This window comes from Pongo abelii, chromosome 17 (genome assembly GCF_028885655.2).
Source record: "Pongo abelii isolate AG06213 chromosome 17, NHGRI_mPonAbe1-v2.0_pri, whole genome shotgun sequence".
NCBI lineage: Eukaryota > Metazoa > Chordata > Mammalia > Primates > Hominidae > Pongo > Pongo abelii.
In genome coordinates, this window is record NC_072002.2 from 50,293,576 (window position 1) to 50,311,753 (window position 18,178).

Here is an 18,178-nt window from a genome sequence, read left to right on the forward strand (position 1 = left end):
AAGATATATAAATTGCCAACAAGCACATGAAAAGCTGCTCAAAAGCATCAGTCGTCAGGGAAATGTTAATCAAAACCACAATGAGATGCTACATCATACTCACTAGGAAGGCTAGATTTAAAAAAAAGAAAAAGAAAAAGAAAAAGAAAAGCAAATGTTGGTGAGGATACGGAGAAACTGGAACCCTCATTAAGCACAGAATTACCACATAACCCAGCAGATCTACTCTTAGGTATTATATCCCGAAGAACAGAAAACAGGCACTCAAACAAATGCATGTACACACATGTTCACAGCGGCATTCATTCATAACAGCCAAAAAGTAGAAACAATTCAAACGTTCATCAACTGATGAATGGATAAACCATTGTGATACAGCCATACAATGGAGTATTATTCAGCCATAACAACGAATGAAGTACTGATACGTGCTGCAAGGTGGATGAACCTGATACATTATGCTAGGTGAAGGAAGCCAGACACAAAAGGTCGTGTGTATGATTCCATTTACATGAAATGCCCAGAATAGATAAATCCATAGAGACAGAGAGCGGACTGGTGGTTGCCAAGGCCTGGGAGGGAGGGGAAGATGGGCCGTAAGTGCTTCATGGAGTTGGCTGTCCTTCGGCGTGATCGAAATATTTTGGAAATAGCAGAATGGTGCTTGCACAACATTGTAAATTTACTAAACGCCACTGAATTGTTCACCTTAAAATGGTCAATATTACGTTATGTGAATTTCACTTTAATTACAAAAAGAGAAACGCTAGCGTTTACGCAGGCGGAGGGCAGGCTGGACTGGGGACGCTCCTCCCAGCGGCCTCGTTGCTGGCAGCGCTTCCGCCCGCCGGCGCCCCAGTCAGTACGACGCCCGGCGAATCTGGAGGGCGAAGCTGCGGCAGGGCAATCACAACAGGGCGGTCAGAGAGGAGGCGAGCCGGGAGGAAGATGGAGAGGTGGGTGGGAGCCTCACCTCTGGACTCTACCTCCACAGCCCGGTCTAGCCGCTACGCCCAAGCTCAAGTCTGACTCGAAACTCTGCCGGGTGCCTCAGAGGACCCGGCAGGCCAAGGGGGTGGAACTGAGGGGGCGGGGACGCGGCAGGCGAGTGGGGCCGCCTCCCGGCTGGCCACGCCTCCACGCCAGACTGGACGCGAAGGAAACCGGAACCTCTCTGCCTAGGGTGCCTGTTTCCGGAAGCAGCTTGAGTGCGGACGCTAACGTCGGGGACGCTGGGAAGCGGACTTGTGGCGCCCTATTTTCTCACCTGGTTCTTGCGGCGAGCCAGCGGGAGCGGCGGCGGCGATGAGACAGAAGCACTACCTTGAGGCTGCAGCGCGGGGACTGCACGACAGCTGCCCGGGCCAAGCCCGCTACCTCCTGTAAGACGACTGGAAGGGGAAGCGGGAGGCGAGCGGGGAGGTGTTCCTTTGCTCCTCACAAGTCTCTTTCTGTTTTACAGCTGGGCCTACACTTCGTCCCACGGTAAGAAGAACGCCTGTGTCTTGTGCGTTGGGCTCTTGTCGCCCCGCTTTCGTCTACTCCGCACAACGCTCAAATAAGGCCGATGAACTCACTCCCCTCCATAAAAACAACAACAACAACAAAACCAGCATGTTTCTCGGTTTCGTGAAAAATCCAAATTCTTTAATGTGCCTTGTCTTGCTTTGTTAGCGGCATTTGACACATTGATCAGTCTTGAAATAGTTTCCTCCCTTGGCTTCTAGGTCATTACGTAGTTCACCTCCTCTTCATTTATTACTTCTCGATTTGCTTTGTTGGTTCCTCCTAATCTCCCCAAGCTTTAAGTATTGCGGTGGCCCAGTACTCAGCCCTTGGATCTCTTTTCTAGGCACACTCATTTCCTTGGTGACAGTTTTTCATCCAATCTCATGGCTTTTAAATACCATATACTGAGGACTTACAAATGTATATACTCAGCGCAGACCTCTCCTCTGAATTCTAGACTCATATATCCAAATGTCTTCTTGACAAATTCTTTTCAATGTCTGGTAATTCAAACTTAGCTAATATGTCCAAAACCTGAGCTTTACCCCCCAACAAGATCCTCCAGTTTTTCTCATTTCAGTAAATAATTCCATCCTTCCCTTACAGTTATTGAGCCCAAAAACCTTGGAGCTATTCTTGACTCCCTAACTCTCTCTCCTCCCCCAGGCCAGTATGCGAGCAAATCCTGTTGGCTTTAAAATGTGGCCAGAATCAGCCAGGAGCGGTGGCTCACCCCTGTAATCCCAGCACTTTGAGACGCAGAGCCGGGCGGATCATTTGAGGCCAGGAATTTGAGACCAACCTGGGCAACATGGCGAAACCCTGTCTCTACTAAAAATACAAAAAAATTACCCAGCGTGGTGGTGCACGCCTGTAATCCCAACTACTCGGGAGGGTGAGGCATGAGAATCTCTTGAACCCGGGGGGTGGAGGTTGCAGTGAGCAGAGATGGCGCCAGTGCACTCCACTCCTCACCACATCCATTGCTACTACCCTGCTCCAGGCCATCACCAGCTCTCTCCTGGATTATTGCTAACAGCTCCCATGCATTTCTAGTGTGTTCTCAAGCTAGCGGCGTGAGTGATTCTGATAAAAACCAAAGCTAGATCATGTCACTTCTCTGCCACAAACTCAAATGGCTTCCCTTCTCCCAGTAAAAGTGAAAGTCCTTTAAAAGGATTGTAAGGCCCTGTATCATAGGCCCGCATACCTCTCTGACCTACTCTTTCCTTCACGCAATTTAGTCACACTAGGCCTCCTTGCTTTTCTGTTTCAGGGCCTTTGCAGCTACTCTTCACTCTGCCTGGGATTCTTGCCTCACATATCTGCTTTCATGCGAATCCTCCATTTCCCTCTGGTCTCTATAATATCACTCAATGAAGCTTTCCGTAGCCACCTATTTAAAATTACAGTAACTCCATCAATACTTCTATTCCCCTTTCCTATCTTACTTTTTTATTCCCAGCACTTAACATTTGACGTTGTTATATTTATTGTATGCCTCGGTGAATTGTCCTTTGTTCACTGCTGTGTCTCCAGCACTTAGAACAGTGCCTGGCATTCTTAATTGTCACTTAGTGAATATGAATGAGTTTCACATTTGGCAGAGCTAAGTTTAAGTGTGGTCTTTAGCTTTGTAAGTGCTGTTATATCCCTGGCACTTAGCACAGTGCTCAACAGTAGATACTATTCATTGTGCTAATTATTTAAAAAAAGAAACAAAATCGCAGTGCAATTTGTTATTTTGTGGTAAATGCCTCGGTAAAATTGGTGAAACATAACAGCCTTTTAAAACTTAGTAGCAAGTAATGAGAAATGGCTAGATTTAGGATATATTTTAAAGCCTACAGGATTTGCTGGCATAGGTTGGAGATTTGCCTATCTGTTGCTGAAAGGAGTGAATGGATGGAATTGTAGTATTTTGCAAGGTAAATTACTGCCAATTTATCTTTTTGTAAATTTTCATATTTTGAGTTTACTTAAGAATGTATATCTGCTTATATTAAATTTCAATATACTTTTTATAATGTTGGCAGTTTGAGGCAACAAAATATTCTGATTTGCTGAACTGTGAGTTTCATTTGTATAATTTTAGATGATAAGAGCACTTTTGAAGAAACGTGTCCATACTGTTTCCAGTTGTTGGTTCTGGATAACTGTCGAGTGCGTCTCAAACCCAAAGCCAAGTTGACACCCGAAATACAGAAACTTCTTAATCGAGAAGCGAGAAACTATACACTTAGTTTTAAAGAAGCAAAAATTGTGAAAAAGTTCAAAGACTCCAAAAGTGTATTGGTAAGATTTCAGTTCCAGTATGTATGAGTAAACTAGAATTTTCTTTTCTTTCACTTAAAATCAATTTAAGAATCAGCCTTAATATAACTCAGAGATTTATAGTAGTATATTTGGATTATCAAAATATATACATAAACACTTCTCTAATGATTAGTGTTTCATTATAAGGACAGCTTATTTTTATTTTTCATGATTACCTAAACCAAACATGGTGAGCTCTCAATTGTTTTGAGATCCCATTGTTGAGCATCATTTTTCACAAATGTGCGGATTTCTTGAACTGACCATTATGGCTCCACCTAAATTGCAGTTACCACTACATTATTTTTTCAGTTAATGGTCCTTTGCTTCAAATAGTAGTATGTTATGTATGTAGGTATCATGTCACTTCTTCAGTTGTCCTCCCACTCCATGTCAGAGTGTATTTACAGGTATGCCCAACAAAAGTGAATGCATCTTTTGTTCTTTAAACATTTTATTGAGGGTCTATCATATGCCAAGCAACATTTAATATTGGGGCTATAAGATGGAATAAAACAACCAAAATCAGATTATGTACGGTTTACTATATGGAGGCCAGTAGCAAATACACTTTATATCCTGCATATTTTATGTTAACATTTATCAACTGTTCAAGTGCCTGCTTATTGTCTAGCACTGTGCCAGGCACTGGACATTATGACAGCTTATGTCTGGCCTAAGACTATAATTAGCAATTACTTGGATTGAAAATTGCCATATTTAGGAGTTTACCAGTGTTGGTCAGGTAGGTGCATTTTGCTTTGTCATAAAATTGAATGGTTAAAGGGAAAGAAAGAAGAGATAGAATATTGAAGTGAGTATAGAATTCAGTTTCTTAGTTCTTGGAGAATTGTATTTTTCAAAAATCATTACTGCCACATATTTGGAAAATATTCTTAAATGGGAAGACAGCAAATGCTGCCTCACTATCTTGTATTGTTTTGCCCTCATGAAGCTTACATTCTAATGTATTTTAATCAGAAGTCAGCTAGAAAGGTGCTAGAGGTATTTGTTTTTCTGATTTATTTTAATCTGTATACAGCCTCCTTCCAAAAAGTGTAAAGCAACATAGACCTTTGATAGATGCAGATCTTCCATTGGCATTTTCATCTGCTCATGAACATCAAACTACTTCTCACTTAAACTAGTTTGTATTAATTTGCCGAGGCATGGGCTGAGTCCTGTGCACAGTCAGTTAGATATGTAGAGGAAAGGAAATTAGCTAGAAAATTGACCATTTCTTGAGAAATGAATCTTGAAAAGAAAGTTAACCTCTATTGCTAATGATGGGAGTGGAGAGGTGTGAGAGTATAACAACTCATTTGGTTGTATAAGTTACTTTAGACCTATATTTACAAAATTGCTAAGGATTTGAAGGGGCTACTTAAATTTCCACTGATACTGTGCCATGTTGTTTTTGGGAAGAGGCTTGAAGTTCATCTGCAAAAAAATATTAAATGCTTACTGCTGTTACAAAGAGCATTCCTCCAGATGTTAAAGAGTATCATCTCCCATCTCTTCCCAAATTCCCCCCAACATGGTTTTATATTTAAAAAGTAGAGAGTTCATTATCTTTGAAACCCTATTTTAAATTAAATACAAATGTTTAGCCATTCATTTTTATTGAACATTTTCTCATTTAAAATTTGTCGGCTGGACACAGTGACTCAAGCCTGTAATCCCAGCACTTTGGGAGGCCAAGGCGGGTGGATCGCTTGAGGTCAGGAGTTCAAGACCAGGCTGGCCAACATGGCGAAACCCTGTCTACTAAAAATACAAAATTAGCCAGGCGCAGTGGAAGATGCCCGTAGTCCCAGCTACATGGGAGGCTGAGGCAGGAGGATCACTTGAACCCGGGAGGCAGAGGTTGCAGTGAGCCGAGATCACGCCACTGCACTCCAGCCTCGGGACAGAGCAAGACTCTGTCTCAAAAAAAAAAAAAAAAATTGTCTTGTCTGATTCTTGCTACTAGATTGCAAGTTCCCCAAGGACAGGCTCTATTTTACTTACCCCTATAGTATCTGGTGTAGTCCCTGACATTTAAGAATTCAATGAACATGTGGTTTATGGGGTTAAATTATAAGACAAATGATGGGACTGATATTTCTTCTTTTTATGGTAGTTGATCACTTGTAAAACATGCAACAGAACAGTGAAACATCATGGTAAAAGTAGAAGCTTTCTGTCAACATTGAAGAGCAATCCTGCCACTCCTACAAGTAAACTCAGCCTGACGACACCAGAGAGAAGGACTGCAAACCCAAATCATGACATGTCTGGTTCCAAAGGCAAGAGCCCAGCGTCGATTTTCAGGTATCTTAATCCATGAAGTTTTTGAATTGCCAGTGTTAAGTGTTTTCTTCTCATTTCCTGTGTTTAATATATACTCCCTAAATATGCCATGCATTTCAGGACTTGGACATTTTTCCTCCATACCCTTTTCTAATGTCACATACTCCCATATCTTCAGTGCTCATTTCAATGCATTTGACTTCTAGGTATGTTACTCTACTTCCAACATCTCCTGTGCCTATTTCCAGCTGCCTGCTAAATATAACCACTTCAGTCCCTTACATGTTCAAAACTTAGTTCATCATTTCCCCACAGCTAACCACTCAAACCTGTCCATCCTCCTGAGTTCCTTATTCTGTGAATGAACACACCTTTCTGGACATTTTGACCTAAAATGACAGGTACATTCAAAGATCCCTATTCCCTTGGTCCTTGTCACCAATTTCTATATATCCTACTTCCATGTTTTCATGTTTTTGCTCCTTTTTCTCCGTAGTGCTGCTATATTCTGGTTCAGGTCCTTATGCACCATTTGTCAGGACTACTGCAGTGATTTTCCTCATGGGTCTCCCTGCTTCTAGGATCAAACTCTTTTAGTGTGATCATCTTTCTGGAGCATAGCTCTGATTAGAAGCATGACTGTGTAGCATATGGATCAATGCTCTAGCATGGCTTTCCAGCCCTATCTGGCACCAATCTGTCTGCCTGTCTTTCTTTCCCTTAAATCATCCTATGTGCCAACAAAACTGAACCATTCACAGCCAGGCATGGTGGCTCACACCTGTAATCCCAGCACTTTGGGAGGCCAACGTGGGCGGCTCAGGAGTTCGAGACCAGCCTGTGCAACACGGTGAAATCCCATCTCTACTAAAATACAAAAAAGTAGCCGGGCGTGGCAGCGTGCACCTGTAGTCCCAGCTGTTTGGGAGGCTGAGGCGGGAGAATTGCTTGAACCTGGGAGGCAGAGGTTGCAGTGAGCTGAGATGGCGCCACTGCACTCCAGCCTGGGCAACAGAGTGAGATTCCGTCTCCAAAAAAAATAATAATAATGAACCATTTGTAGTACACTTTCTTGCCCTAAACATTTGTTCTTGCCCTTTTCTCTGTCAGAAATTCCTGAGGAAATCTAACTGAACAGAGATTTGTCAAATGATAATACACCGAGGATAGCCATTGCATGTATACGGCCATAATACAAAAGAGTAGAAAATGATTGTCATTTGTTGATATAACTAAGTGTGGTTTTGTTTCTTTTCAGAACACCTACATCTGGACAGTCAGTATCTACTTGCTCCTCAAAGAACACCAGCAAAACAAAGAAACACTTCTCTCAACTAAAAGTGTTACTTAGTCAGAATGAATCCCAAAAGATTCCAAAGGTGGACTTCAGAAATTTCTTATCTTCTCTGAAGGGTGGACTTTGAAAATAAGAAATGCCTGATGTCAATTCTGAAACTAAAGTTAGTAAAACAACTTTTTAAATTCTTATTCATTTTTTGAATACATGGAAACTAGATCTGAATGCAAACTTTTCTTGGCATCCTTCAGTGTTTATGGGGAAAATACCTCATTAGTATGAATACCTGAAACCTGCCTACCTCATAGGACAGCTGTGAGGATCAAAAAATATATGAAAGTTCCTTGTAGATACATATCTATAGATATATATGTGTATGTATAAAAAGATATATATGTACGTTGAGTAGTGGCATTACTGTTTTTTCTTCCTTTATTCAGCAGTTTTTATTTATGTTATTTTCTTTCAAAAGGAAATTGAGATCTTTATGAGAGGGTCTATTTACTCATAAGGGTTTCTTCCATGTGTCTATAGCATTGTTGATAATTCAGGAAAAGGATCAAGTGGGTCCTTATTTTCTCACAATTATCTGCATAACTATCTTAGTAAAACCTGAACCTTATTCCTATTTTGATTGCAAAAGTAAATATCTGGAACATTCCTGATTATAGATCACTCAATAGGAAACTAAAATTTTCTTTCTTAGAAAAGGGAACATACTGTTGGTGATACTATAAATTAGTACAGCAACTTTGGAAAACAGTATGGAGGTTCCTCAAAAAACTAAAGGTAGAATTACCATATGATCCCACATCTGCATATATATCCAAAGGAATTGAAATCAGTATGTCAAAGAGATGTCTGCCCTACAGTGTTTCATTGTAGCATTATTCACAATAACCAAGATATGGAAACAACAGAAATGCTTGTCAAAGGATGGATGGAATACTATTCAGCCTTTAAAAAGCAAGAAATTCTGTCAGTTATGATAATATGGATGAACCTAGCAGACATTATGCTAAGTGAAATAAGCCAGACACAGAGAGACAAATACTGTATTATTTACATGGGACCTAAAAAAGTAGAGCTCATAGAAGTAGAGGATATAATAGTGATTACTGGAGGCTGTGGTTGGGGGAGGGGATATTTCAATTAAGAGGAATAAGTTCTATGATCTGTTGTACAGCATGATGACATAGTTAATGTATATTTCAAAATAGCTGAAAGAGAATTTTTGGCCTTTTTTTTTTTTTTTTTTTTTAGAGACAGAGTCTTGCTCTGTCATCTGGGCTGGAGTGCTATAGCATGATTATAGATCACTGTAGCCTTGAACTCCTGGGCTCAAGTGATCCTGTTGCCTCAGCCTCCAGAATAGCTGGAACTACAGGCACACACCACTGCACCTGGCTAATACTTTATTTTAATTTTTTTCATTTCCCACTACAAGAAGCCATAATTTTTTTATTTTTTTGTAGACGCAGGATCTTACTTTGTTGCCCAGGCTTGTCTTGAATTCCTGGCTTCAAGCAATCCTCCCAACTCACTCTCCCAAAGTGCTATGATTACAGGTGTGAGCCACAGTGCCCAGCCAAAAGAGGGTTTTTTAATGTTCTCGCCACAAAGAAATGATAAATGTTTGAGGTGATGGATCTATTAATTAGCCTGATTGGATTATACCAGTGTATACATGTAATGAAACATCACATTGTGTCCCATAAATATATACAATCATTATTTGTCTTTTTTTTTTTTTTGAGACGGAGTCTCACTGTCACCTGGGCTGGAGTGCAGTGGTGCAATCTTGTCTCACTGCAGCCTCCACCTCCTGGGTTCAAGCAATTCTCCTGCCTCAGCCTCCTGAGTAGCTGGGATTACAGGTGCCTGCCACTACGCCCAGCTAATTTTTTGTATTTTTAGTAGAGATGGGGTTTCACCATGTTGGCCAGGCTGGTCTGGAACTCCTGACCTAGTGATTCGCCCGTCTTGGCCTTCCAAAGTGCTGGGATTACAGGTGTGAGCCACCGCGCCTGGCCTACAATTATTATTTGTCAATTAAAAATACTCAAAGGCCAAGATTAACAACTTGTTCTTATAGTTGCATGAAATGAAATTGTGCTAACTGGTGCCAGCACCAAAAGGCCAGGTATTCACTTTGTGTCCACAACATCTGGCACAACACAATGGTCATGGTAGCTGCTTTACCTTTCTGGCTAACTTCTCTCTAGAACATCTGTTTCTCTTGAACTCTTCTTGCTCCTGATCACCCGATCATAGCGAGCTCTTTGCAGTTCCCAATACATACCATGTACTTGTCAGCTTCGGGCCTCTGCATGTGCTTTTTCCTTTAGGACTCACTCTGGAGACTGCCCTCCACCCCAACCCCACTGCATTATGAGGGGCCACTTTCTTTCACAGTTCTGGTGACCCTGTAGTTTCTTGTTTCTGATCATTACCAACTGCCTGTGAGCTCCTTGCAGACCTGAGTGGTCTCACTTGTACCCCCAACACCTAGTTTGTTGCCCAGCACATAGCACAAACTGCAGATTCCAAGACTACTACATTTAATAAGCTCTGCTTGTTCCACACTAGGAACTAAGGTCCTTTCTGAGCACATGATTGGAAAGTAGATAAAAAGTAGTAAAGACAGAGACTCTTAGGTGGGAAGTTGTCCACATTACTTCATTTGCAAGTGAGGGACACTGTGGATTCTTAACTTTTCTGTTTTGCAGAAAGGTCTTTGGGCATTTCTAAAGAATATTTGAAAATTGAAGTGTGGAGATAAAACTATAAAACCTTTCGAAGAAGATACAGGAGTAAATCTTCATAACCCTGGATTATGCAGTGGTTTCTTAGATATGACACCAAAAGCACAAGCAACAACAAGAAAAATAAACAGATAAACTGGACTTCATCAAAATTAAAGACTTGTGTGCTCTGTTCAAAGGACACCATCAAGAAAGTGAAAAGTCAGCCCCCGAATGGGAGGAAATATTTGCAAATCATACACAAATGACCTCGAACTTATGATGGTTCAACTTGAGGTGTTTTTTTTTGTTTTTCTTTTTGAGACAGAGTCTTGCTCTATCGCCAGGCTGGAGTGCAGTGGTGCAATCTCAGCTCACTGCAACCTCACTTGAATCACTGGGTTCAAGTGATTCTCCTGCCTCAGCCTCCCGAATAGCTGGGACTACAGGTACATGCCACCACGCCCAGCTAATTCTTGTATTTTTAGTAGAAACGGGGTTTCCCCATGTTGGCCAGGATGGTCTCGATCTCTTGACCTCATGATCTGCCCGACTTGGCCTCCTAAAGTCCTGGGATTATAGGCATGAGCCACCGTGCCCGGCCTCAACTTGAGATTTTTTTAACATTATGATGGGTTTACCAGGACATAACCCATCCTAAATTGAGAAGCATTTGTATCTGATAAGGGACCTACATCCAGAATTATGAAGAACTCTTAAAATTCAATAATAGAAAGACAGAAGATGGTCAGAATCTGAACACAGTTCTCCAACATGGCTATTGAATACATGAAAGATACTTCAGGCATATACCCAAGATAACTGAAAACAGATGTCCACACAAAAACCTATAATGAATGTTCATGGCAGTAGTGTTTGTAATATGCATAAGACAGAAATTTCAACATAGCTAAAAGAGTGTCTTTTGAATGTCCAGCCACTGTTGAATAAACAAAATGTGGTTTTTCCATACAGTGGAATAGTAATGTTCAGTCATAAAAAATTACTGATATATGCTAGAACATGAGTGACCCTTGAAAACACTGTATTAATTGCAAGAAGCCAGACACCAAAGACCACATATTGTGTGACTCCATTTATATGGAATGTTCAGAATAGGAAAATATATAGAAATAGACAAGTGGTTGCCAGAGAGATAGGGAGAATGGGGAGCACCTCCTAATGAGTATGGGGTTTCTTTTTAGGGTAATGAAAATATTCTGGAATTAGATAGTAACCATGGTTGTACAACTCTGAGTATACTAAAAACACAATTCTACACATTGAAAAGGTAAATTTTATGTGAATTATCTATCCTTAAAAAAATAAACATTACCTTAAATTTAATGTAGACATTTAAGTTTTAAATCCTGTAAAGAGAAGCAGCAGAGATGCAACATAGGCACAGACTTTGAGCAGCTCTAATTTCATGGCTTTCCTGGGCCTCCACCATGTTGCCATAGGGCCTGTCACATGCTTATGCATCCTACTGGCTGCAGCAGTGCATCCTGAAGACAGCTCAATATAGCCATGGGCTACTTTTCTAGTCATCGGCTGTGGAACCTGGAACATGTGACCAGAATACCACTGACCCTGTGGACCAGCAAGCCTAAGTTAAAGGCAGCCATCATGAGGATGAAAAGGAGACCCTCACCAGCCAGAAGGGGATGTATGGGGTAAGCAGAACCCTATTAGAGAGAAAAGCCAACAGGAATGACTGGGAAAACGGCAGGAGGGGGAAAAAACTGGTGTGCCTTGTTGGTGACACAAAGAACTCTGGGATGACAGAGTTGATGACAATCGAGGCCAAAATCATCTTCAACATACCCTAGTTCTAAAGTGTGCACTATTCTCCCCCTCAGCACAGCCCTTTGGGCCTTTTACACAATGGTGACTTCTAATTTGGTCCCTACTCAGATTTTAGAACTCCCAAGTAATGTTCCCAAATGGATCATATCCACGAGGAGTAGTACCAGTGAATTAACTGGGGTCTCAAAATACATTTGCACATTTCAGACATTGCTTTAAAGTTGTGTCCTCTCATTTTCTCATTCCTGTTCAGTTATAATAGGCAGTCTTCCTCTTATTCACCAGGGGATTCTATCCCTCTGATTCAGGACCATGGTATATGGAATCGCCCTGCCTTCTCATCTTCAGCCTCTCGCTATACAGGATCCATCCTCTTAGCACTTTTTTTCTCTTAGTAAACTATTGCTGTGTAACACAGAGAAATACTCATAGCTCTGATCACAAATCTGAGTCAGATGGCTCTTGAAGAATGGACTTCTGAGGAGCACCATAATCGCCCCAGCACAGCTCTCACACAAGAGTTTGCTGAAAGTCTCCTGCCTGTGTGCCTCCCAGTATGAGCTCTGTGAGGGCCATAATCCCAGGGTAGAAGTAACTCAACTAGAATATGTGCAATACACTTCTCTGTGTCCTGATGTTAAACTTACAATGAAATAGTTTTCAGAATAAAAATAAATTTGTATATATTAGTTATTTGAAAAGAAAATCTCAATTTTTCTTTTAAAAACGTTATGACAGAAACAGTTTTTCAGTCTACTTGTTTTAATTAATTACAATTTGTATTTTCCATTTTGATGCTCAAGTTGTTAAACCTTGGCCAGTAGGAGCTCCTTGAGCTCCTTGTAAGCTGGCTTCTTTGTTCAGCTCCATCAGAACTTTGAAGGCATCCCCTCCTTGGTTCTCTGCAAAGAAAAGTTCCAGGACCATCTTCACTTCTTCAGCCCCTGACATGGAAGCAGCCACTGTCCAAGAGATCTTGCTACTTTTGAGCAGAAATTCACAGTGACACCAAAAACCTAAGATTGGGATGCTTTTACTCAGGAACAGTAATGGTGCTGCTACATTAGACCATGCCAGAGACAGAACTGGAAGGGATAAATTCCTTTAAAACATCATGAGTTTGCATATCTTATCACTTAACATTACTTGAATGTTTTAACCCTTCAACCAAATAATAGTATCTTTTCTAACTTGATAAATCATACAATTACTCCTTTAATGAAAATTCGTGGCCAGCCATGGTGGCTCACTCCTGTAATCCCAGCACTTTGAGAGGCCAAGGTGGGCATGTCACTTGAGGCCAGCGGTAAAAGACCCACCTGGCCAACATGGTGAAACCCCATCTCTACTAAAAATACAAAAATTAGTCAGGTGTGGTGGCACACACCTGTAATCCCAGCCACTAGGGAAGCTGAGGCATGAGAATCGCTTGAATCTGGGAAGCAGAGGTTGCAGTGAAGCGAGATTGCACCACTGCACTCCACCCTGGGCAACAGCTTCCGGTTTTTTTGGAGACTGTCTCAAAAAAAAAAAAAATCTTAATTATGACTAAGAATTACTTGTTTGAGAGGCAGTATAGCCTACTGGTTAAGCTTGTAGTCTTTGTAGTCCTGCCCTGGTACAGTACCTGGCTGTGCCATTTATTAACTGTGTAATCTTCAACAAATTCTCAATCTGAGTGTTTCTTTATATGTAAAATGAAGGTATTAACAGTACCTACCTCATAAAAACTTTGTTGAGGTCTCAGTGAGATGGCGCATGAAAAACACCTAGAAGAGTAGATGGAATATTCAAAGTGCTCAACTAACTTGTGCTGTTATCATTGATCAATATATCCATTAAGTATTAATATCAATACTAACAATAAAACCACTGATGACCAACAAGATTTTAGCACCCACCCTACACTGGTTCTCCTTTGAATACATCCCACTAATAATGCAGGCAAATTGTTTTGGGGTATTTGTAAAAATTTTTTGGTTGTGATGATTCTGACAAACTCTTCTTTAGACAGGCTTCTCTGAGCCTTCTTTTCAACTAGGCCTCATCCTTGGGCTCTGTCTTTGGCTTGCCTAGCCCAGTTTTAGCAAGAATCCTGCTAAATCAGTTTAGTGAGAATTCCCCACCCTTGATATCTGACCACTCCAGCCTGCCTTCAGCAAGAATCTCCCTACCCATGATGTCTCCTTGGTAGTTTTCCATCCACTGACCCCATCACTCTGCTCGCTGGCTACAAAGCTCCAGCTGTCTTTGCTATATTGAGTTTAGCCCAATCTCTCTCCCTTATTGTGATAGTCTTGACACCTATAGCAGTAGTCCTGAATAGAATTTTCCCTACCATTTTAACGTGTCAGTAATTTTTTTCTTTAACAATATCAACACTTTTCTGATATATCTTTAGTTGTTTATGTTCAATTGAAGGCAAGTTGGTGTTCTAAGGCAGACTTACTTTGGTAGTTGCTTTCACTTATGATCGTTTCTTGAAGTGGAATGTAGGTACTGAAGTTAAAGAAACCCTGATCTGTGAATTCACTTCATGAAATGTAGAAAACCCAAATGATCCAATCTCCAAAATTACATACAAGAGGTCCTTTCAGCCTCAGTTGGGTCTTCCTGTAATGACTCAATGCATAGTTGTAAGTACAAGATGTATATAAATCATTTTTGGCCGGGCATGGTGGCTCACGCCTGTAATCCCAGCATTTTGGGAGGGTGAGGTGGGCGGATCACCTGGGGTCAGGAGTTTGAGATCAGCCTGGCCAACATGGTGAAACCCCATCTCTACTAAAATTACAAAAATTAGTTGGACATGGTGGTGCACGCCTGTAATCCCAGCTACTCTGGAGGCTGAGGCATGAGAATCGCTTGAACCCAGGAGGCAGAGGTTGCAGTGAGCCGAGACTGGGCCACTGCACTTCAGCCTGGGCAACAGAGTGAGACTCTTGTCTCAGGAAAAATTAATCAATCAATCATTTTCTCTGAAATAATTCCAAATTATTGGAATTAAGAGACATTAAAATATAGTTTCCATTTTTTATGTCATCCAAAAAATCTGTGGTGGTATAATCATACCAAGGGCTACTGAGTCTTTTATGGTAAGGCAGACGATGGTCAGACCCCAAACTGCATTTCTGTTTCTCTTTCACTCTGCCATCCTCAGAAGAATTAAAAGAACTGTGCTAGACAGAGAAATGAAATAAGAAAATATAGAGGAATTTGCCCAGGTGGAGAATGGGGTTCTTAAGTTTAAAATAAAGTAGATGAGGAGGGAGAGCATCAGGAAGAATAGCTAATGCATGCGGGGTGATGGTTGATAGGTGCACCAAACCACCATGGTACATGTTTACCCATGTAACAAACTTGCACATCCTGCACGCATCAACTTAAAAATAAGGCAGATGAAAAGCATTTCTTTGGTAGGTCATGAAGGCCTGCTATTACAATTGCTTTTGTTGGAACAAAAAGTCCTTTTACTCCCTCTAAAGGTTTGCCATATGTGAGAAGAATATTTGAGGTAACATGTTGGATGCCTAGAACAGTGGTTCCCAAAACAGACCTGGAACTTAAGTGGTCATAATTACCTAGAGGACTAGTTAAAAAGATATATTGCTGGTCTCCAGCCTCAGATTTTCTGACTCCGTAAGTCTGGGGGCCCAAGAATTTGCACATCTAACAAGTTCCCAGCTGAGGCTAATCCTACTGGCCTAACGAACCTGCTGGCTTGAAAGAAATATGTTGTCTAGAATATCCCTAGCAATAGTTCACTGTAACTCTGCTTTATTGATGTGAATACAAATAATTGCTTTGAAAAAAAATTGGAAATGAAAGTAGGGATTCAAACAGATATTTGTACAGTGACATTCATTGTAGCTTTATTCATAAACAGCCATAAGGTGGAAGCAAACCCAAGTGTCCATCAATGGATGAGTGAACAAAACATGGCGTACACACACACACAATGGAATATTATTCAGCATTAAAACGGAAGGAAATTCTGACATTTGGTACAAAATGGAAGAAACTTGAAGACATTAAGTATAATAAGTCAGTCCTAAAAAGAACAAATATTTTATAACTCCATTTATGTGAGGTACCTCTAGAAGTCAAATTCATAGAGACAGGAAGGAGAGCAGTTGTTGTCAGGGGCTGGTGGGGAGGAGGGTGGTGTGAGGAGTTATTGTTTACAGGGTCCAGAGTTTCAGCTGGGGAAGATGAAGAATTTCAAGACATGGATGGTGGTGATGGTTGCACAATGTCAATGTACTTAATGCCAGAGTACATTTAAAAATGGTTACAATTTACCATATGTATATACTGCTATGTACTTTTTTTTTTTTTTTTGAGACCGAGTTTCGCTCTTGTTGCCCAGGCTGGAGTGCAATGGCGCGATCTTGGCTCACCACAAGCTCCACCTCCCGGGTTCAAGCAATTCTCCTGCCTCAGCCTCCCAAGTAGCTGGAATTACAGGCATGTGCCACCACGCCCAGCTAATTCTGTATTTTTAGTAGAGATGGGGTTTCTCCATGTTGGTCAGGCTGGTCCTGAACTCCCGACCTCAGGTGATCCACCCACCCTCAGCCTCCCAAAGTGCTGGGATTACAGGCGTGAGCCACCGCACCCAGGCCTGCTATGTACATTTTAACTAAAAAAAAAAAAAAGTGTAACATCCTCTCACAAGCCCCCATCCTTCAATAGTGCATTTAGCTGACATCTTGCTTTTTAGCTTGAATACTTGGATAACGTTAATTTCACTATCACATGAAATGTTATGCAAAATGTAGACTTGGTGACAGTGGAGCTGCAACACAACATATCAGTTTAAGAGGAAGCATCATATAGTGGTTAAGGAGCACCAGCTTGGAGTCAAACTTGGAGCCAGGTTTGAATCTCATCTTCACCATCTGACTCATTCAGAGTCACACAGACCTTACATTATTTTCATTGCCCAGATATAAAAGTGGAATAATCACAGTATTTACCACAAAGGATAAGCGAGGTGCTTAGAACAGTTCCTGGTGCACAGTAAGTACCATATATGTGAGCTACTATTACTATCTGTTATAGACCATACATTGCTTTGTAGGGCATGTTTCTCAAAGTGCAGTCAACGAATTACCTGCATTAGAATCATCTGGGTAGCTTGTTTAAAATGCAGATTTCTGCATCTATCCCAAATCTTCTGAAACAGAATCTCTAGGTATGGGTTCCACTGTATAAAACCTATTGCAGAAGCAAAAAAGTAGATGGGAATGGGAAGTATCTGAATTCAGATAAAGTGACCAGATGCCACCCAGGAATAGAGAACCAGGGGTGCTGGCCAGAGGACTACATTTCCCCAACTTTTTAGATGGTAAGAATCACAGAAAATTTTCTCAGTAGGTATGTATCCTTTTTGTAAATGCTCCAACTGAGTTTATCAAAAAGTATGGCACACACTGCCCTGGAGATTCTCACAGATTTCTAGTATCTTCAGTTTTGCTTTAAATTCAAGGAGTAGTTAAAGGGCATGGGCTCCAGGAGGTTGAAAGTACCAATTGAATCTGTTCACTCAAAAGCACTTAATAAAGCATTACTAAGCAGTGGACCACAAAAGAATATGTGATCTTGTTCTTTTCCCATAAGGAACTTCCTATATAATTATAAAAACCATACTTTATTATCTTATTACCTGGAATTTGTTTAGAGCAGTGGTTGTCAGAATGTGGTCCCTAACCCCAGTGGCATCAGCATCAAGTTGTTTGAACTGTAAACCATCAGGCCTTACCCCAGACCTACTGAATCAGAAGCTCTGGGAGTGGGGCCCAACTATCTGTAGTTTATAAATCCTCTAGGTCAGGGATGTCCAATCTTCTGACTTCCCTGGGACACCCTGAAAAGGAATTGTGGGCTGCACATAAAATACACTAATGATAGCTAATGAGCTAAAAAAAAAAAAAAAAATTTCATAATGTTTTAGTTTACAAATTTGTGTTGCACCACACTCAAAGCCATCCTGGGTCACGTGCAGTTCACAGGTTGGACAAACTGGCTCTAGGTAATTCTGATGCTCACTCAAGTTTGGGAACTACTGGCCAAGTGAAGTAATCTCCTCCTTCAGCAGTCTCTCTACCATAACATCAGAATTATTTCCAGTACTTTGCTTCCCTCCCAGTCCATTAATCTTTCCCCTTCCCACCCCATATCCAATGAATCAGATTCACAAAACAACTTA

The 18,178-nt window shown here is 41.1% G+C and overlaps 1 protein-coding gene across 3 annotated transcripts; it reads left to right on the plus strand.

Moving 5' to 3' along the window:
* Window positions 1-781: 781 nt before the first annotated feature.
* C17H18orf21 (chromosome 17 C18orf21 homolog) lies at window positions 782-12,673 on the plus strand. 3 transcript variants are annotated; one of them, XM_063716880.1, is made up of 7 exons: window positions 824-956; window positions 1,183-1,382; window positions 1,463-1,485; window positions 3,605-3,804; window positions 5,948-6,138; window positions 7,376-7,577; window positions 10,144-12,673. In XM_063716880.1, exons 2-6 carry the CDS (start codon window positions 1,306-1,308, stop codon window positions 7,539-7,541), a joined length of 657 nt encoding a protein of 218 aa, XP_063572950.1. In that variant the 5' UTR covers window positions 824-956; window positions 1,183-1,305; the 3' UTR covers window positions 7,542-7,577; window positions 10,144-12,673. The 3 variants fall into 3 exon arrangements, with proteins under 3 accessions (XP_002828220.2, XP_063572950.1, XP_054394178.2); XM_002828174.5 differs by lacking the exon at window positions 10,144-12,673 and having other exon boundaries at window positions 782-956; window positions 7,376-7,605; XM_054538203.2 differs by lacking the exons at window positions 5,948-6,138; window positions 10,144-12,673 and having other exon boundaries at window positions 871-1,382; window positions 7,376-7,468.
* The last annotated feature ends 5,505 nt before the right edge of the window (window positions 12,674-18,178 follow it).